Source organism: Leguminivora glycinivorella, chromosome Z, assembly GCF_023078275.1.
Source record: "Leguminivora glycinivorella isolate SPB_JAAS2020 chromosome Z, LegGlyc_1.1, whole genome shotgun sequence".
NCBI classification, from domain to species: Eukaryota; Metazoa; Arthropoda; class Insecta; order Lepidoptera; family Tortricidae; genus Leguminivora; species Leguminivora glycinivorella.
The window spans coordinates 54563534-54586495 of NC_062998.1; the positions used below are offsets into that span (position 1 = coordinate 54563534).

The following is a 22962-nucleotide window of genomic DNA, read 5'->3' on the forward strand; positions in this document are numbered from 1 at the left end:
ATACTATTACAACCAATGATGAAGACTTGTTTGTAGGTATTGGTTGCCTAAAACAGTTCAAATATGATATTGATTTAGTAGACAATCCAAAGTTACCAATATGTCCGGCACGTAAAATTCCACACACAATAAGACAAAAAGTGAAAGAGGAATTGGATAGCATGGTAGAACAGAAAATAATCAAACCAGTAACTAAGCCAACACCAGCTGTTTCACCCATGGTTGTAGTCAAGAAAAATGACAAAATAAGACTTTGCTTAGATCCGTCAGAATTTACAAAGGAATGGAACATTGAACAAAGAATATCCAGTCCACATTTTCCGCGCTCCAATGGATTAGCAGAACGCTATGTTCAGGAAGCCAAAACCCTGATGAAAAAATGCATAGAAGATGATACAGACTTACAGTTAGACCTTGGGTCACCAGCACAAAGGATGTTCAACAGAAGAACTAAAACATCACTTCCTACGAACAGTAAACTTTTTACACCAAAAATAATAAGAAATATAACTAAGAAATTGCAGAAAATCAAGGAAGAGGAAAAGAAACAGGCAGACAAAGGAAAAAAAGAAAATAAAGATTTTGTAACTAATGAAAACGTGATGCTACGGAAAAGTCATCAAAACTGGGTACCAGCAAAAATTGTAACAGAAGAAGGTCATCGAGCCTACAAAGTAGAGACTGATGATGGCGCAACCTATAAAAGAAACTCTTGGTACTTGAAACCAGCTGCCAATTCCGCAGAGCCGGACACAGAGGATCCAGAGCCCGGAACAGAAAATCCAGACCAAGATGAACATCCGTCACCTATAGATCAGTCATCAGTCCCAGTTGGAAAGTCGTCTCCTGTAGTCCAGTCACCAGCAACACCCACATTGACGGTGGAGGGTCCCGAGTCACAGCCGCTACTGACAGCTCAACCTCAAAGCACTCGTAGAGGGCGACTAATAGTTATGCCTGCTAGATATCGCTGAAAAGGAAGGATGACATGGAACGCGTCCTTAATAGAGGTTGACGTCTCCCGCGTCTTCTAGCCGTCACTGTCACTGCCATTGTTTTGCGATCTTAATCAAATTATAATATGATTCTTGTTATAAGATTTATAATAAAGATAACTAATACGCAATCAGTAAATAGTATTATTTAAAACAAATACAACAATAAAGTTAATTTCATTAAATTTTAAATTCAGTGACAGAATTGAAAGACAGTGACACACCTTCAATTTAACGATTAATTGAATGGATTCGATTCACACAAAGTATTTAAAAACTTAGTCCAGGATTTGGGCACGGTCCGGCATTATGCCACGTGTCAGATGGAAATGACTTTTGTATACATTGAAAATACTATGATCAATATCGTACTTAACGCATCAAATATCAAGTAACATACATACATACATACAATCACGCCTGTATCCCATAAAGGGGTAGGCAGAACACATGAAACTACTAAAGCTTCAGTGCCACTCTTGGCAAATAAGGGGTTGAAAGAAAACGAAACTGTGACATTGCAGTGACAGGTTGCCAGCCTCTCGCCTACGCCACAATTTAACCCATATCCCATAGTCGCCTTCTACGACACCCACGGGAAGAAAGGGGGTGGTGAAATTCTTAACCCGTCACCACACAGGCTATATCAAGTAACCCTGTATTATAATTTTCAATTTGAACTAAAATCAACATGCCATATGTATACATATTTTTTTTACCAATATTGTGTCCCGTGACTCAAGAAATTGCAATATTAGAATATTTTATGATTACATATTTTTACACAGCTTATATAATTAAATATTTATTTTAAATTGTATTCCAGATCTGTATAATCTGATAAGTTCGAATATGTATCATAATTAAGTAACAAGTATTTGACCCATGATTATTTTCTTACTGGTATAATAAATGTCACCACTTTTCAAAAACCGAGATGTGAATTTGAAGCAAAATTTTGTTAGCCGTTTTTAACAACTCGAGGCATTGCTAATACAAAGGAAAAATCGTTTAATCAAGAGTTTATTCCTATTGACAAAGTGCCAGTTTACTCATAACTCCACGATTTCTTAAAGACATACTGTCACAAATTGACCGGTGCAGCATATCGTAGCGCTTAATGTGTAAAATAATATGCAATTTTCTGAACAAGTTGTGTTCCTTTTTGGATTCATAAAAATAAGAAATCGTTATAACTTTTAATCATACACAGTACTGAGGGTAAGTAAATGTAATGATGACATCTTTTTTTTTTTAAACAATAATGTTAAGAAATAATGAGAAGTGATTGACTACTGCACGTTTTATCAATAATTATACTTTTGTTTTATGCGTATTATTGATCTATTGATATAATTTACCACAATTATTTTATTCCATCAGATTTTGCAATATAGTCATGACGGTAGATTATCAAACCAGTTCTACAACGCCAAAGAAAGAAAAATAAATGTCTCACTTACCATAACAATTTCAGTGCACGTTTCGTAAAGTAAGATAATGGTACTTCCACAAAAAAAAACAAAGGAAAGAAAACCTTACGTTCGTGTGGCGTGGCAAAAATCTTTACCGATTCTTGTTTCGTCCCATTTCTGACCTGTTGGGAACATTACCGGGTTGATGAAGAAAACTATTACTTGTACCATCACTTTACTTTATTCGCTTATAACAAACATATTAACAACCAATCTACAATAAATAATTCAAGACTTCTTCACTCGTCTGTACTCGAACTGGCCACCGTCACTGTATGTCCGCCATTTTTATAACATTCCAACATGGCGGAAACCAGTGACTAGTATGAGTCAATTGATATTCTTTAATACTTTCATCATAAATAACAGTAAGATAAATCAAAATATAAGGCATTAATAGTAGTATATATTTGGGAAGTTTAAACCACTTTCATTTCGTTCGAGCGATTCTCGCTCAAACTCATTCCAGTGGTCTAAACTCCCAAATACATCCTAACCCTCAAATATCTGGGCAAGAATTGTATATCATCGTTAGGAAGTTTAAACCACATCGATATCGTTTTGCTATAATAATCGCGTTTGCATGATCATGTTAGCCATACCGTTGGGAAGTTTAAAATCACTTCATACCGTTCGAGCGTTTCGCGATCGAAATCGTTCCAGTGCTTACAAACTCATATATCCGGGCTCTCAAACATCGGGCTAAGATTTTTTCTATGTTACATACTATTCAAATTACTTGTCGTCTCTTGAAACAAAGGTGTTTTGAGAGCACTTTATTTGAATCTTCAGTGAATATCAGTTATAAGAACACGTTATAAAATGTATGTTTCTTGAAAAAAGATGCAAAAGCTTAACGCAACTCACTCTCTGAGGTGGCCAGTCCCAGAGTGCGAGTCTCTTCCAAGCGAATGCTCGGTTGACTATGGCGTTTTCACACAACATGTCTGATCAACTCGTCAGCGTCACAGAACATGAATGGACCTCCAAGGTGCTCAACCCCGGCGTAAGGCCGCATTTTACGTGCATCATTTAAGTACAATCCTCTTCAGGCATGGAAATCCATATATATCGACCGCGTATATACAGAGTTTCCCTAAGTATCTGATTCAACATTGCACACAAGTCGGTTGGCCAATTCCGAAAAGTGTGAACGTTGGAGTCCCCGGTCGTCGAGACTCATCAACGTCGTCTATAAGGCGTTTATTTATACGAAGTAACATCAAAAACTTTGATAGTGCGATGTAGACCTATCGTTTATAATAAACGAAGTAAATACCACCTTTTGATTAACAATTGTGGACTTTGTAATTAAACAGTAAAAGTCTGAAACGGCAGAAAATACACTATAGTCTTATTTTGCTATGTCAAGGGGGAATGTAATCAGATCATATAATAAATATGATGTTTGATAATATATTGATGTTTTACTGCAAGTGCGGCCTCTATTAGTGAGGGATGGTACTAACTAGCTACTTCGTTAATTAGATGCTTCTAAGGCATCGTGTTATCCAATATATTATTATGCTAGGTTGCGCTAATTCCCATAGATGTCGTTCACTATCGTTTCCATAGTAAGGAGCTTCCCTTCAATGGTTCCAACTAAAAAAATCTCATGGGTTCATTTAGTTAAGCACTCAACAAAAGGAGCCTATTTGAGCAAAACAATTATTTCATAATGACTTCGAACTATGTATGTTTATTGGAACAAGAGTTTTAGACTGTTTGTATTAGGAGGATAAATACTTAATAGATGCACATAAATATATTGTAACGTCATTATATATTTGCTCAATTATTACTTTTAATAGCAATAGTCTAAAGTCTTATTTAAAAAATATGGATATTTTTATCTGATATAAACATTTTCATTCATTCATTTAAAGACGAAGAGAAAAAATAATAATAAGCACTTCACAGAAATGTTGGCCATTTTTGAGATTCGAACCCAGGACCATCCATTTTATAGGTACTGTTAAGTACTGCTACTTAGCCGATCATCAAGGTTCGTGTTGCGAAAATGCAACGTCATATCCATATGTTATTCTAATTAGGTATTCTGCATTGATTGCACTAATTGTTAAAAACAACATCTAACATTTCGTAATTTCGAAACGGATGTAAATTGTTATAGGATACTTGCGTTAGCATAGTATTGGCATAAATATAGGGTTGCCGCCGGCACGTATTTGGTGATTTATGATTATTGGTGATATGATAAAGTAACATTATCATAACCGGGATAAACACCTTAATCTCTTTATTCACTGTTTTGGATGTTTCATCAGCGCAAAACATACGTTTTAAAACCAATGTTTTCTTGTTAGGTGTTTAACTTATTCTAAGTACACTAAAATAATATGTTTGAATATTGGCTTTTAAACCAAATTGAGAATAATTACAAAAATAATTTAGTAGTATAAATTACTTTAGCAACATGTTATCTTGCCGCTATGGAGTGATTTCTTGAATAAGATTACCTACACCTAAGATACCACTATCACTTAATCACTTAATAAGTGTGCCTCGATTTTGCATTTTAAACACCGTAGTATATTAAGTTAGTCATACAAACGGCTTACATGCATTTATTACGAGTACTAGTAAAATGAGGACTGTGACACCCCTGATTCGTTTAGTAAAATCATCAATAAATTGCTATTAATAAACCATCATTCTAATTGTTTATTCCTTTGCTACTTTGCTCTTTACAGTGCACATTACGTACTCATACGTCTTATAAATAATAAGTTCGAACCACCGTCATTTCTACATATAACATGTAAGTAAGTGTTGTATTTTGTCTTTTTATAAATTATAATACTAGTTGCTCATGTGCAAGGTTTAAAATGATTTTTTTAATTTACTTTTAGGTCGGACTCCGAGTTTGAAACTATTGTACCCCTAAATAACAAGACTGGAGGTGCGAAAGCGAAAAAACCGGTGCAGAAAAGAAAGTCCGATGCTGCTAATAGGTAAAAAGATATGACACCTGCACGTACCTACTTACATATTGTATGCGTTGCATACGTAAATTGTTTTTGATTATTACGTTTTATTTTACCTACTTACATTATGAATTTAAATTTACAAATTGTTAAAATATTTTCAGGTCCGATTCAGAACGAGAGTGGGAAGAAATTGACGCGGAGACCAAGAAGGTGAAGAAGCCTCGCCAGGCGAAATCTCCTAGGTATGTTACACATTTAAAATATGCATCTATTCGATTATTATAATTGTGACACCCACCTATGTTGTAATCTGAAAAATATTTTTTGTTGCCTTGTTTTGCATTACTTATATTTTATTGTATTATTTACAGGACTACTAGTGGAGCGTCTAAGAAAAAGACTGCCAGCAACCCCTTCGACGTCTTCGAGCTATTTCCTGATGACGAGGCATTTGCGAAAAATTGCCCTACACCAGACCAGCTACGCTCGTCTATAACTCAACGCGTGGCTGATGGATTGACTCGGCGTGCTGCTGATCTTGAGGGGGAGTTTTTCTTGGAGCTGCGAGTATACAACACCGCCGATATACGCAGTGAGTTAGCGGAGCATAAGTGGAAAAAGGCCCTTCTGGCAGTTAAAGCGCAAATAAATAACGATACTCCTCAGTGGGAATATCTACAAAAACTCACAAAGCATTTAAGAACTCTTTTTGACGATGCTGAAGTTACATTTTTTCACAACAAAAAAGGTTAAAAATTCAGCATTGTCAAAAATAATTTTTAAGTGTATATTTTGAACTGTATTCGGATACCACACATATACATATAGGTACTTACTTTAGTTAGATAAATTCTTATTTTACTGTTTTATACGCGAATTTAGTTAGGTGGAACTAAAATGCCTTTTTGCTCTGCCTGTTCAATCCAAGTTCTGAAAAATAGATGGGTTGGTCATTTGAGAAGTACTAAACACAAAAATAATTCTTTAGTGGCAGTAACTGATGGCGTAATTGAGATTTCGTCTGCCTTTCAGGGTCGTATATCATCTTATAGAGTTTTCGGATCTGAAGAGCTAGAATTTGCTATACCTGAACAGTTTTTAGATAATTTAACGTCGAAACTAGAAAATATTATAAAACAGTGTTTGATAAAGCACGTGTGTTTAAAAATCAATTTCGAGTATTTTGGAAACTTTCTTTTATTTAAGAACAACCGGCAGGAAACAAAGTCGTTTACGACAAAAAACTTCACAGTACATCAAAACTATACATTTTCTGAGTTATACCAAAAAGTTATAAACGACATAAAAAATAACATTGAAAATTTTGAGCAGCGCGATAGTGGATGGACTTTCTTATCTAATTTATATTTAGAGGTTAATGTTAACAAATACCAGCCTCTGAAAGGATCTTCTTACATAGATTTACCTAAGTCTATTAAAAACAAGAAAGCTTGTATTAACATACAGAATAAAGATGAATATTGTTTTCTGTGGAGTATTGTTGCTGCGCTTTATCCCTCAAAAAATCACAAAGAGCGTACGGCCTCATACCCCTACTTTAAAGACGTGTTGAATATTGATGGTCTCAGTTTTCCCATAACTTTCTCTGATATTGGTATGTTTGAGCATAAAAATGTGGGTTTAAGTATTAATGTGTATTCTTTAATGGATAATCGTACAGTGGCAGGACCTATTTATAGATCTCAATATAAAAGGAGTAAGAAAATTAATTTACTTTTAATAGAGAAAGGAAATAAATCGCACTACGTTTTAATAAATAATTTGTCTCGATTGGTTCGTTCCCAAATAACTAAACATCATGGTAAACTTTACTTTTGTGAAGATTGCCTCTTATTTTTTCCTTCCCTAGACAAGTTTGAAAGTCACTCCTGTAGTGGAATCGCCACTGTACTCCCGGAAAGAGGTACATATCTACAATTTAAACATTATGAACGTCACTATAATGTTCCTTTTGTAGTTTATTGTGACTTTGAAACAATTCTTAGGCCATTTCAATCATGTGAGCCTGAAAAGGAACCTCAGGGAAGTTTCACTGTAAATAAACAAATGCATATACCCGCAGCTTTTGCCTATAACATAGTCTGCTCTTATGATCAACGCTTAAATAGATTTATTCAATACAGAGGACCCGACTGTGTTTCTAAATTTTTAAAATATTTATACAGACATGTTGAAGATATTTATAAAATATTGCGTGAAGAAGTGCCTATGATTTTCACAGAAACAAATGCTTTAGCCCACAAAAATGCTCAGACATGCCACATTTGCCTGACTGCTTTATTTGGCGACAAAGTAAGAGATCACTGCCACTTAACTGGTGTTTATCGTGGGGCCGCTCATCAATACTGTAACTTACGTTATAGTGTTCCCAAATTTATTCCTGTTTTCTTTCATAACTTAGCAGGATATGATGCGCACTTGTTTATAAAGGAGTTATGCGAGGATGTAGGTTCAAAGGTGCAAATAATTGCGAAGAACAAGGAAAACTATATATCCTTCAGTAAGTTTTTAAAGATGCCTGACGATCAGTATGTGCGGATACGATTTGTAGATTCGTTTAAATTCCTAGATACAAGTTTAGAAAAATTAGCGAAGGGACTTGCTAAGGCAGACTTTTCTCACTTACGATTGTTTTTTCCTGATGAAATCAAATTTGACCTATTGACTAGAAAAGGTGTTTATCCTTATGACTATATAACATGTTGGGACACGTTTGCCGAGACTGAATTACCTTCGCAGGATTTATTTTATAACTCGTTAACTTCGGAGAACATAAGTGATGAGGATTATGTGCATGCGCAAACTGTATGGAATACATTTAATATAAAAAATCTTGGTCAATATACGGATCTTTACCTTCAGACCGACGTTTTACTTTTATCAGACATCTTTGAAAATTTTCGGCGAAATTGTATGGTTAGTTATCGACTAGATCCTGCGTTCTATTTAACCTCCCCTAGTCTTTCATTCGATGCAATGTTACTAATGACTGGTATTAAATTAGAGCTAATATCAGACCTAGAAATCATTCGCTTTATTCAAAAAGGGATTCGAGGAGGGATTTGTATGTGTTCAACTAGACATTCCATTGCAAATAATCAGTATATGAAAACCTACGATAACAAATCACCTGATTCGTTTCTCATATACATAGATTGTAATAATTTGTACGGGTATGCAATGTCACAACCGCTGCCTGTGTCAGATTTTCGTTTTTTGGATGACTTTGAAATTTCACACCTAGATATTACATCGGTTTCAGACGACGCGGAATTTGGGTATATACTTGAGGTTGACTTGCTATATCCGCAATATTTACATCATGATCACAACGACTATCCTTTTTGCGCAGAAAAGTTTGTTCCTCCGGGAGGAAAAAATACAAAATTAATTCCAAATTTGTTCGATAAATATGAGTACGTAATTCATTACGAGCATCTAAAAACATGCCTCAAAAACGGTTTGGTTATTAAGAAAATACATCGTGTACTCACTTTTAAACAAAATTCTTTTTTAAAGAAATACATAGACTTAAATACAGAGTTGCGGAAAAATGCGAAAACCCAATTTCAACAGGACCTATTTAAACTAATGAACAATTCGATATTCGGAAAAACTCTTGAGGATTGTGAACGACGCGTTGACGTAAAACTGGTCAACCAGTGGTATGACGAACGAAACAGCACTAAAAAGGTTACTTGTGGCGGTACTTTAATAGCAAGACCCAATTTTCATAGCGCCACAGTGCTCACTGACAACTTGGTAGCCATTCAAATGAAGCCAGAAAGAGTTGTATTGGATAAACCCATTTACATAGGATTCTCGGTATTAGAACTATCCAAAAACCATATGTACAAATTTCACTACTCGGTAATAAAACCCCACTATAGTGATCGCGTTCGCCTCTGTTATTCTGATACTGACAGTTTCATTTATGAAATTAAAACTAGAGACTTTTACCAAGACTTAAGGACACATTTCTTAGATTTCTTTGATACGAGTAATTACAGTCCTTTAAATGATTTCCAGATTCCTTTGCGTAATAAAAAGATTCCGGGACTATTCAAAGATGAGCTAGAAGGATCACTTATAACAGAGTTTGTAGGATTGCGGTCTAAGCTGTATTGTATAACTAGTACACACCCGAAAAAGGGCTTTGTAAAAAAAGCAAAAGGTACTAAGGCTGGTGCCATCAAAGATTTGACACTGGAAAATTACAAAGACGTACTTTTAAACGATAAAATCATTCGAAAAAAGAATATTTTGTTTAAAACTATCAAACATGACATCTTCACTCAAACGGTCAACAAAGTTGCTTTATGTAATAAAGATGATAAACGAATTATTTTATCAGACAAAGTTTCAACTATGGCATGGGGTAATAGTTCTTTTTTGTAGATCCGAAACAAATAATGGAAAAGTTGTAACTAAAAGTAAGTGCTGAATATTATATGTTGTAGCGAATTTCAATGTACTATTTCAATTGTATTTACCGTGAAAGTGTTTCAAACTGTTATTAAACTTAGTTAACACAGTTAATCATGAAAAAAATTACACTTTATTTTAGCAGGATGAGGGATATCCACTTATACTCTGCTAACTCACTGCATTGGAAAATAAATATATATATATAATAACGCACGTCTGTATTTTATGCTTTTATTTTGTATACTTATCTAATAAACGTATAAAAAATATGTGTTCAGTTTATTTCTTCTTATACACTCCCATACTTTCCATTTTTACAGGGTGTAACCAAAATACTGATCAACCGTTTAAGAATGTATTCAATATAGTACCTATTGTACAAATAATTATGTTATTTTTAAGTAGCTTTAACAATGTTTCCCAATGAAAATAATGTAAAAAGATGAATACATTCTTAAAAGGATGACAATTATTTTTGTTATAAGTTTCCTACTCAAAAGCCTGAGTGCTGTAGATTCATTTTTCTTTAAGGAAGTACAGAGCTATACCTATCTTATAGTAAATAATAGTTGCAAGTGCGCTCTGTGAGTAACTTTCACTCAGTGTTATAAATTATAATTAAATACATCAATTTCTTACTAATGATAATGAGTAAGTATACAAAGGTGTTAATTTTGCTCATCACATGTGACTCTCTTCTTTTGAGCTGTTTGATAAATCAATTAACGCCGACAAGTAACAAGAAGCTTATCTACCTAACCTGTATATATTGCATAGCTGAATAGAGTCTAATTTCTTGGCGCGTGCATGCCTACGCTGGCAAAAGCAGGTCAACAACATTATTGCATTGTTATAATGTTATAATGTTCGCATGTTCGCATTTATGAATTTGATACAATAAGAAGTGGTCGTTCAAGTAGTAAGTTCAAGTAAGTAATTATTTTATTTTTATTATATACTTTTAGTAAATATTATGTGATAATTTAAATACATTATTATTATTTATTTATTTAAACTTTATTTTACAAAAGAAAAACTTAAAATTACAAGAGGTAGATTTAATGCTTAATAGTAAGGCTTTATTAAAGGTAATACTTATTGTGTTACAGTTTCAACATGTGCGAACATTGTGACCCCGAGGATCCTTTTACCCATGCTCAAGAGTGGAACACCCAGACATTTGAAGACGCATATCCAGAACTTGCCAACAAGCATGACGTGACCATTACAGCACCATCAATAGAAACACCCAACAAAAAGAAAATAAAAACTAAACAGCGTGCTCCAAAACGTAAATTAAAATCATCCACTACTTTTGTGAAATGTAGAAAATCCGTTGCTGAGGGACCCCGTCTGATACAAATAAAAATCATCGGCTTACGTAACGGGCAGGAAAGCCAGGCAGAGAGTGATGATGAAGAAAATATGATCTTTAGTGCTCAATATATAGCCAGCGAACCAGTGGACAATGTTGTGGATTCGGCATACAGTTTAATAAATCAAATCTCTAAATCAATGTTACAAGAAAATTTCTGAGTTTATTGTTAAGGTTAAAAATGTAAGTGTGCGTAAAATAAAAAAATAAAAAATGGGTCTTTCATTACAGACTTTTATTTATTATCATTAAAACATAATACAGTGCTTATTTCTAAAATAGTAAACATCGTTATAAATCTTGTGCAGACACAATAGTATCAAAATACCACTTTTTAATACATATAACATTTTTTAAAGCACATTTTTTTCATGATGCAGGCAGTTATATGCACTAGACTTATTACAATATTTTTCATGCAAATGTAGAAAATTAGGACAATCTTGTTCACCTAAATCTATTACAGCACAATTAGCACACAAATCTTTAACCCACTTAATTTTTTCCGCTCCTTTTACATAAATGTTCTTGTTATTTAAATGGTTCACAATCATTCTTTTAAATTCTCTGTGATCGACAAATCCTTCCCTCCATAAAATCCCGTGGTTTTTTCTAACCATATTACTCTTTTTCTTTCTTGCTGAGATAAATGAGAAAACGTGTAGGGTGGTTTTATTAAAAAGACTTGCGTGTATTCTTTAGTACTAAGTGCGAATTCCTTTATTATAAAATCGTTATTTAATGATTTAAATCCTTGAACATCCACGAATAAGCTTTTAGTGCTCATGATATTTTCCTTGTTATATTGCTAAGAGGTCTATACTCTATAATGCTATCATTCAAAATAAGACAATACGCAGATGTTTGATCGGGTATATCCTCACTGCACTCTATTTCAACTCTGATGTCAACAACACCCGATTTTAAAGTGTCACTTTGTCTTGAACAATCCACGAAAAACAATGGTGCTATTTCTTTGAAATCGTAAGGATTTAACAAGGGTGCCTGACTACGATTATAGTAGGACTGTTGGAATTTAGAATATTGCTCGTATAATATAGCATACTTCTCATCGGAAAAACTAACATTCAAATTTTCATAAGGATAATATATAGAATTCAAGAAAACTTTAACCTCTCTCAAGTTACAATGATCGAAATGTGTTATATCTTTGTCGGACGCATTTTTCCTACCAGTTTTCAAACCAACTATAACATACCGAGGTTTTTCGATTTGAGATGAAGTTTTAATAGCCCAAGAGTGCTTGGAAGTTTTTGGCAGCAGTGGATATTCGAAGAGGTCCCAGTTTCTGAACGCAATTTGTATTGCACGATCTTTTTCCACATATTTAAGAAGATTCAGTCTTTCCCGATCGGAAACCTTAATATGAGGCATACGCCATACCACTTTTGATAAAGTAACATTGTCTATATATTCATTTGGGTTCAATTTAACGCTATTCAAGTTAGTGTTAGAGCGTAAAAGTATAAGTTCATGTTTGCAATTAATAATAATTTTGTTGTAGTCTTCAGCAAAGCCCAAAATTTTGTTTAATGGTATAGAAGCAGAAAATAAACCTTGGGTAACTTTAGTACCTTTTATGTCCCACCCCCACGACTTTGCCATTCTCGCTTCATGTTCACTCATGGATAAAAGAGATTTCATTGTTGTTGTGATTCCTGCATTTTTATTTTGTCTATTTCAATTCCATTCAGTTCGTATCGAATGTCTTGAAAGAAATGGAGGACAGGGTTATTGGTAAACAGGACGCTCGACACGGGTTGTTTTGTTTCTCTGTTCATCACTGTAATAGTACCTTCTATGTATAATGTGCTAGCTGAAGGCAACACGTACATATCTTGCTGATTGATGGGTATGCGAATTTCATCGTTCAAATTAAAACTTGTAACGTAAGGTTTGTACGAGTGGTATTCATAACTTTCGATTGAGTTATCATAGCTAAAGGAGTTTGCTAAGTCCAGAATGCTCATTTTAGTAAACCGATTGATCTGAGAAACAAAATATTTTCACTAGTGAGCCTGCTTTTCGGTCTTCTTTTCTTGATAGCACCAAGGGTACTGCCTGATTTATCACGGTTCACTGCTGTTTTATTGAAATCAATCATTTTTTTCTCAGGTGTAAATTAAATATATTTGAATCTCTTCTCCGCGTAAATTTATCAATTGGTTGTTGGTATCTAGTAGTCTTATTTTAAGAGAACTTAAAGTATTTTGAGTGACGGGAAAATAAATAACGTTTTTAGGCGTCTCTATTATTCTATACCCTGGAGGCACATTAGGTACAAATTCATGAACTATATGGCTCGGTTTTCCGTTGATAAATGATCCACTAATGATATCACATTCGATTCGAACTATAGTCGTCGATAGAATGGACACTGGAAATGGAGATTCCATTAATATATTCGCAGGAACAGTTTCATTACCGAAACCTAGTAGTTTACCTATGGAGTTATCGCCACCAAAATGTATGCTCTTAGAGCAAAAAATAGATGTTTTTAGAGTATTATTATTACACAAAAGTTTAAAAGAACAGCCTTGAACATGTGCTTTTAAATAATCGTTTAAATCCTGGAGTTCATAAGAGCCTTCTGGTATCTCCAATACTTCACCCTCACCGTAGTAAAATTTGCAATTTCGACTATCTATGTTAGGTATTGAATTAAACGTAGATAAATACAGTAGACCACATTCGTATTCACCGTCCAATTGAAGTTCAGGCGAATAATTTGTTGTAAGACTAGAGGAGGTTCCCGTTATGGATAAAGTGAAAGACATCGTGTAAATGACATTTTTTTTATTAGTGTTAACAATTTAAACGCCTCTGCCAAAATTGTTTTAAATATTTTAAGCATAAATGACCACAATTTACAGTATTAAATTGTTGGAACTGCCTATAATTATATGAAATATCAAATCTTTTCAAATATATTATCAACTCTAATGGCGGTTTAATATCGCCGAAGCTATTATAATATTCACAATATTTTTTATCCTTTGCATAGGCTACCCAGTGAGTTCCTTGGTTTTTTGATTCGTCTAAGTTAATTATCGCGCATTCTCTACGCTTAGGAAGTTTGGGTAAGCGGTCTCTCATAAATACTCCTCTAAAATAAGGTATACCCGTTGAATTGTTGATAATATCGACATTTGTGAGAGCTCGACTGGGTAACCTACCATTTAGTTTTTTGAGGTTTTTAAGCATAGTCCTTTGCCATTTCTGTACGGTTTTATATGTAATCCTTTGCCCAACGCTATGGATTCCATCATTTTGTTGTGACGTTCAGATTCCGCTAGTTTATTTCTTGCCGCTTTATAGTCTCCTACAGCTTTAGCTATTCCTGCCGCGCCGCCTGCCAGAGAACCCAGAGCCGATAATCCCGCGAATATAGGAATCAACGGTAATATGCCTCCAGTTTTTGGAATAGGTATTATACGAGGTATCCGCATACGACTTGTGTTAGGAAATATTTTCTTCGCAGCTGTATAAGCACTGCTTATGATATTTCCATTCTTTTTTTCTTTAATTCGCTACGTATTTTTGTAACTAAGTGCTTAAATGACTTAACACCTGCCCCTGTCTTAATTTTTGATTTCATAACTTTACTAACCAGCCATGACGCCAGTTTTTCTCCTTTCCCAGCGTTTTTTGCATTCATACGTCGCTTAGCCATTTTATAAAGTTCTAAATCAGCCTTATGTCGATCCTCTATACGTGAATATTTGTCGTAAGCAATATCGTGCTGCATACAAGCTGAATCTAACTCGTTGATACCTTTATCACCCCGTCTTAAGCGTTCTTGTAATTTAGTTCCAGGGCCGCAATAATTGTATCCAGGTATGTGTAGTTCAAATGGAAGATTATTAATGGCACTATTTAAAAGTCCTCTTCCTTTCATAGTCAGTTAACTAGTGATAAAGTAACATTCGCATCAGTATTATAAATAGATTTACCTCTATACAACAGCACTGCGCTCAATCCAACTATTTTCGCTTGTACTAAGACCCAACCACTTAACGTATAGCTTGTTGCCTTTTCTTTTCATTATTTTCTCTATAAGATAAACATTAGGATACTTTGTTTTTTGCAGCTCTTGTTCATAAAAGGTGCCTAATATTGAATTTTTTCGTTGATCCTCTAAGTAATATGTAACGGGTATAGTATTCTTAACTTGTTTTATTGTAAATAATTCTGTAGACCAATTAGGCGTATAACCTTTATGAAAAGCGCCTTTGTACTTGCTTATACGTACGCAATCCCCTACACTGAATTTGTTGGCCCTTGTTTGTAGGTATGAGCGAGGTTTGTTTAGTATAGATTTTATTTCAGACTCTTTATGGAAATCAACATCTATCGGTCTACACCTTATTGTGCGATGAAATGTATGATTATATGAATTCACAATATCATGTAAAGGTTTTCCAAACCATTTGTAATTGCCAACAAAACTAAAATATTTATACAGTTTGCCTTTTAAAGTTTTTATAACCCTTTCTACAATTGATGCTTTTTTAACTGAATAGGTTGAATAATGGTTTATCTGCAAGGATTCCAAATAATTTTTAAATTCAGTATTGTAAAATTCTTTCCCCAAATCTGTCTGTAGATGTTTAGGTTTGCGTTTTGCAGTGTCAATTAGTTGCCTAAAAGCGTCTTTGGTCTCAAATTTGGTCTTAGATTTCATCGGAATTCCCCATATGTATTTTGAAAATGTATCAATGACAACCAAAACGTACTTATAACCCTTATTAATATTATGAAATTTTTGTAAATCCAGTAAATCTGCTTGCCACAAATCATCTATGCCTTTTAGTACAACTGAACGCCGCGCAAAATTTTTGCGAGCAGACCTATGAATTTCATTTACTATTTGGTTCTTTTCCATTACTGAGTCTGCTCAAAATACCCTCAGTTTCCTTTTTTGTATAAAAGTTCAAGTTCAACTGGCGCTGCAAGCTATGAATTTGTGAATTTATAGTTTCAAGCAAAGAATCCAATTCACTTTTTTTGTAAGTGCCACTAAAGAGTTGATCAACATATTGTTTGTTTACACCATCAGTAGACAGCACAGGTGTATTAACACCTTTCAGTCGAGACGATTGTAAATCAAAATCGCCATTATCAGCGCGAATTAGTGCCCTTTCGCCAAATTCCGAAAATTCGAATACTCGTAAGCGTTTATGTACATGGTGTCCAAATTTATCAATGTTCATTTTGCTATGTATCATGCTTTATTAAAAGATTAAGATTGACTGCGGATCTAAAGTATCGTTAGGTCATTATATATCTTTCAATATATCTGATTCTTTCAATTCTTCAATTATAGATATTATTTCGTTATCTAACCCTGTATTACCAGCATCCCGGGATGCAATAAGTAGCTTTAATCTTTCAACTAACTCATTTGGATCATCCCAATAAACGTATGAAATATTATTGGTTACCTTTTTCATAGTTGGGAGCCCTTGTCCCTGGACATTACTCCCATTACTTTTTAAACGTTCTTTAGTATATTTAAACATAGGCCTTATGATTTGTAAATATTTTCTACCTTTGTTGCTTTTTATAGGTTTATTTGGATTAAAGTCACGCCTGTGTGCATTCGTTTCTAATAGCAGTAACTTATAATTAAGTTTATCTTCTTCAGTTATAACTTCAAGTTCAGGCACTTTTGTAAATAATAATTCCTTCAAACCCGGGGTTAAATTGTAAGTTTTTCCGCTAATTACTATACTGTTATTATCAAGCGCTACCACATGCGATCCGAGCATAATTTTACCACGTTCTTTGTGTACGCCAAAAGGGATATTCTCCAAATTATACGAAATGTTACCATCACTATTATCATCTCCGGGAGAATCTATCGAATCAGAAGTCTTAAAAGAGAACTCATCAGCTGATTCCTCGCTATTAATACTGTCATCTAAAGAGGCGTTGCTTCCATCATAAACGTCTCTACTTTTAGAGATCGTAGAATTCACACCAACGGTGTGAGTAGTACTTTCCTTATCACTGGCCTCAGGGCTGAATTTCAATCGCTTAATTGAGTTTTTCCAGTCTGTATCATCAGTCTTAAATTCGTCGCTAAGGTAATTATTTTCATTATTAAAGTTACTTTTTTTATTACTTTTAACCATCTCATTGAGAGGTTCTGTTATTGGTTTTAAAACTGACTCTAATGTCATTTCATTGGCCGTTTTGATGTTACGAATTAACTTAACTTTTCTCTTTACAGCCTCAGCTGACTGAAGCAGCTTCTCTTTTAAATTCTTCTCTTCGTTCATTACGATGCAACCTCGTTGGAATTATATGAAGAAATGGCGGTGTAATGTAATTGCGGCATTCTAAATACATTCATCTAAAATAATAAATGTATCAAAACCCGATCTATAGCATCCTGAATTCTTCGCACAATCCTTATTTATTACTAAGTAGTTGTGCGGTTGGTTCCATACAGTGGCACACATATCTCTAAACTGGTTCCATCGCATATCAGTTCCAACGTGTTCATCATAAATATGTCGTAAATTAATTTCGTCTTGTTTAAACAAAATAATCAGATTTGCATTATCTCTTATTAACTGTTTAGGTATTTTGCTGTAGGTTTGATTCAAGTAAAAACTATTAATGTTTTTGTGTCGTCCCATCGCAAAGTAATCCCTTATATTATTTTGATTTTCACATGCAACGTCATCAAATATGAATACAGAGTCATTAGCTGCATCCTGAGGACTCACGACTTCATCATTTTCGCGATATTTGAAATAATTTACTGAGGGAACCAATGACAACACTTTTTCTAGATAGTTGTATAAAGGTTGATAAAGAGTTTTTGAATACACATACACATTTTGAAAACGAATTCCTTGTTCATGTAAAAGAAGACCTATCATTAGATTGGTCTTTCCACAATTAGATGGTCCACAAATGACGCAACGGATTGAATTCGGTAAAAGTTTTCCATGATAAGAATTCTGTTTTGAACAGTTTGAAGCTAGTATGTCAAACCGAAGGGTTTGAGGTTGCTTAACAAACTTCATAGTAAATACTCGTTAGTTAGCAACGTCTTGTTATAATGAAATGTTAATCCATAATGATGACTTACATTGTCACCTCGATTAATATGCCTGCTTTGGCCGCGAAACGCTCGAACGGTATGAAGTGATTTTAAACACAACTATTATCGCGAAAGGATATCGATGTGGTTTAAACTTCCTAACGATGATGATACAATTCTTGCCCAGATATTTGAGGGTTAGGATGTATTTGGGAGTTTAGACCACTGGAATGAGTTTGAGCGAGAATCGCTCGAACGAAATGAAAGTGGTTTAAACTTCCCAAATATATACTACTATTAATAAATAATTACTCTTACACTATGGTATTTTTATAAGAACAGCATTCACTTACGTCCAGAACAGCGACATTTGGTGCAGTGGAAGTGCTGATGATGGTCAGAACCGAACTCCTCAAATCTGAACGGCACGTTTATAGTGACTTTGGTATTTTTATAAGAACAGCATGCACTAATGCACTTACGTCCAGAATAGTGACATTTGGTGCAGTGGAACTGTTGGTGATGGTCAGAACCGAAATACGTAATCCAACATTCGCAAGTAGCTTTCACCAGAACCCCAAAGGCGGCGGTTTTTTTTTTCTTAAAAATTATTACGTTTAATAAGGTTGCGTGCGAAATGTCATTTGATATTTGCCAGTCGCTTTTCGGTGAAGGAAAACACTTCGGGTTGGAAGGTCAAATGGCAGTCGCTTTCGTAAAACTAGTGCCTACGTCAAATCTTGGGATTAGTTGTCAAAGCGGACCCCAGGCTCCCATGAGCCGTGGCAAATGCCGGGATAACGCAAGGAGGCGGATGATGATGAGGGTTGGTATTAATGACATCATATCCTGAAAATGTTGATTATCTATCACAACCCTGACCCAAGTACTTAGTGCCCTTGCGCTTCGCTGGGCTCGTCTTGGCGATAGACTTTTCTGGAGTTGCATAAGTCATGGTTTTAAATTTCTTCACAAAAAGAAAAAATGTCCTATTTTATTATATTCTATAATGACTGTGCAACTTACTACCACGCCTTCTCCACGATTCTGTAAGTAAAAAAATTAAAATTTTGAAAAAAAATTGGTTGTCTGTAAAGTCGGTTTACGGACGGTAGTTTAACGTGATAACGTCAAACATTACAGTTGTATAGACGGGCGGTCAGAGTATAGCAAAAGGGGCCCGATTCTGGGACTTTTTTCACGTTTTTTTGTTCTTATTTGAAAAAATGCATTAAAATAAGCATCTTTTATAAATTAAAGTTTTTTTAAAAACCTACTAATTTAGGAGTTAGAGTGGTGCAAAGTTGCAAAATTTTCCCGTAGCATTACTAAGGCGCCAGAGACAGAAAGCGATATCGACGGAGCCCCGCTTAGGCGGGGCTCCTATTCTGTGCAGTTTGGCCTTCGGCCGTTTGAAGATACCTAACGAACCTAACCTATACCTATATAAAAGTCGTCATTTTGTAACCTAGACCGTTTGCGAGACACGCGTTAATTTTATTAAAGTGCTAGTGCCATTTACTAATCTTAGAACCCTAATATCTCAGGAAATATTAATGGAAAAGAAAAAGTTTATATAACAAAACATCCTTATTTAAACGTGTTCTTTTGCTTATACCCAAACTTGCTCTTGCTTGGTGGCCTTGAGGAACGGGACAATGACGTCATCTTTTTCATGCATACAGCCCGTAGTAACGAGTTATTAGACGTTATCACGTCAAAAACCTCCGACATAGTGGACCGATTTTGATGAAACATGGCTAAGAACTAGTGATGACTTGCAAACTTTCCAAAAAAATCTTAAATTTCATGAAAAATTCACGAAAGTTTCACAAAAAATAAAGGGAATTTAAATTTATGAAATGGAAAGTTTCCATCCATACAATTGTCCATACAAAGAATGGAAAGTTTCCGAAGTTTTCGTATGTGAAAATTTCAGAAATTTGGAAACTTTCCGTCGGCACATCAGTACCTACTAAGAACACTCCCGACTAACTCAACTTTCAAACAAAAAAAAAACTAAATCAGGGTGTCTACTACTAAACCCAAAAAAAATTCCCTGACTTTCCATGACCATTTAAGAAAATTTCCCTGACCAAATTTTCATTTTATGTTGACATTTTTACCACTTGGGTTGTGAAAAAACGTTTTTTTTTCTGTCTTGAAAAAAAAACCTGAAAAAAGCACAATTTTTTTGAAAAACGGAACCGTTATAGGATCACTCGTGCGTCTGTCTGTCCGTCTGTCACAGCTAATTTTTTTTTGAAATATGTTTGTTTTCTCACGTACGTAAAGTACGAAATATTAAAATTTTCAAGGCAGTTCATACTTCTATACCTAGATACCTACGGTTTTTTTTACCTTTATGTTAATTATTAAACTTTAATTTCTGATTTTATAAAACTAACATTAACGAAATCTGTAGTTGGTAGTTATAGGGATTTACTTTTGGCTATACCAGTGTAGGGCTTCCAATACCGGGATCCCGGTATCTCGGGATCCCGGGATCCCGCCTTTTTTTGGGCACATTTCAATACCGGTATTTAATTTAGCAATACCGGGATCCCGGTATTTTTAAAAACTAACAAATTATGCCAAATTAACGTAAATTACTCTTCAAAAACGTTAAGTTTCTGCATCACGATGGTCACTACACGCGTAAATCTTGCTTCTTGCTCTCGCTTTTCGATTTGACACATTCTCTGTTTAGTGTTTTTGCAATATTTGTATAATAATGATAGTGTTTTCGATGATTACCTAGATAAAGAATTAAAGATACGTGTCAAAAGCATTCATTGAGGAGGGTCCGCCGCGAACATTTTTTGACACATTTGTCGCACTTGTGAATTCGCACGTAAGTGTGACAGAGAAGCAACACGTCAAACGTAGTTGCAACTTGCAACAGGCCACGTATCCTCTGTAAAGAAATCGCCTTGATGCATCTATATCATAGATATAACTTTTCAAAAAATTGGTTAATGCATACGAACTAACGTCTGCCGTAGCTACTCTATTTTTACTGTACGTGTGCGTTAGTGTGTTGAACTCTAGCTCAAAACTTTGCCGTAACATTCCCTATAAGTAACGAAATTGGGAACTCACTACTCAACTATCAAAATCAAGAAAATTACTTTTCTAATCCGTAAATTAAGTGTTCCTATTAAGCGAAGTAATCTTTTTGATTTTGATTATCATGGATTTCCGCAAAGTAATGTGTGATTCCATAGATTATTTCTTAATGTGATTTTTTATAATCTATGTCGGACAATTTAGCTTTCTCGGCTATTTGTTCAATGATTTGGCGGATTTATTTTATTAGTGCTTTAGCGCCTCTAGCGCCACGAAAACAAAAATACCACTAAATTGTACTGATATTGATTACAATGTGTTTCCAAAAAAAAAACATCTCATGTTCTAATTTCTAAAGTCAATGATGAAACTATAGAGTGTGTGTAATCGATAAATGCTCTTAATGCTTGTTATTTAATAAAGTGGATATTATAGCTAAATCTACAGTACCTACAATTACACCATTAACACTGAATATAAAATGTAACACAGCATGAATGAGACACAGCTTCCTAGTATCACTGCCATAGTAAAGAAGAGGTGACTGAGGTGGCTCGGGCATGTGTATCGAATGGAGCGAACTCGTTTGTCAAGTCAAATCCTGCTGGGAGAAGTTGTAGATGCAAAGAGACCGATCGGACGGTCAATGCTGCGCTTTTGATATTCCCATTTGATTGCCCACGTGGCGCCGTGTTGTCCATGAAGGTCAATCCAAGCACGCCATTGCCTGGTTCTCCTCCTTGAATGATAAACGCATGAGGCGTCACGAGCAGGCCTCTAATCCCCGCCCATCTGGGGAAGCATACATCTGCCGGATGAGGGATCCTCTCTCGAATTGGCCTATACAGCTACGAACGTAAGTGTCGCAAGGATGCTTCTTGAATCGTCTGTTATAGATGCAAAGGCCTGTTATTATTAAAATGTAAAAGGTTCTATTCCGCACGAGTTTAAAGAGATCGATTTGGCATAAAACATGGTTTGCTATGGCCGCGTCTTCTTGCAAAATGTCCGATCTGGCGACGATATCTAACTTACAGAATCACCTGAGTAGAGATCTGGCGCTCTTTCCCGCTGGCTTTTATACTCATAACAAAAATAAAGAGCACAGGGCGCAGCCCTTTGAACTATGTATGTATACTTAAAAAGAATAAAAGTTGAAACGACTTGGCCACATAAGTTTGCGAACCGTTTTGGGTTGATGTCGAAACTTTTGAAGTTGGAAATGTAATCGATTTGACCCATCAGTAAGTCGGATTGGCAAGATTCCGTTGTAGTATAACACGCATGAAAAGTACCGAACGAGATTTTGAATAAAATTTGTTATTTTAAGCAAATTACTTGGTTTTTATATTTTCCCGATTTCAATACCGGGATCCCGGGATCCCGGTATTGAAATCGCCAATACCGGAATGAATACCGGTATTGGATAAGGTCCGGTATTTGGAAGCCCTATACCAGTGCCAGCCCGTGCACTCTATCAGGGTAGAGCGAGTTTGAATTTTGTCACCCATGGATATGGTATGGTATGGTAGAAAGAAAAATCGCGAGCGCAGCGAGCGCGAAATTTTTT

General features: G+C 35.0%; 1 protein-coding gene and 1 long non-coding RNA gene across 4 annotated transcripts in view; one reads left to right on the forward strand and one right to left on the reverse strand.

Moving 5' to 3' along the window:
- The window catches only part of LOC125240593, a 72320-nt gene that overhangs the window by 17431 nt on the left and 31927 nt on the right, over nt 1–22962 (reverse strand). For 2 of the 3 annotated variants that reach the window (XM_048148546.1, XM_048148545.1), the window contains exon 5: nt 19350–19370. The exons of the other annotated variant lie outside the window; for it this stretch is intronic. In XM_048148546.1, coding sequence (XP_048004503.1) covers nt 19350–19370 — 21 coding nt within the window. The remainder of the gene's footprint in view (nt 1–19349; nt 19371–22962) is intronic. 3 annotated transcript variants of the gene reach the window in all.
- Nucleotides 5059–5620, forward strand: LOC125240595. The gene is made up of 3 exons (XR_007178644.1): nt 5059–5252; nt 5344–5445; nt 5583–5620. It is a non-coding gene; the product is annotated as an uncharacterized LOC125240595 (long non-coding RNA).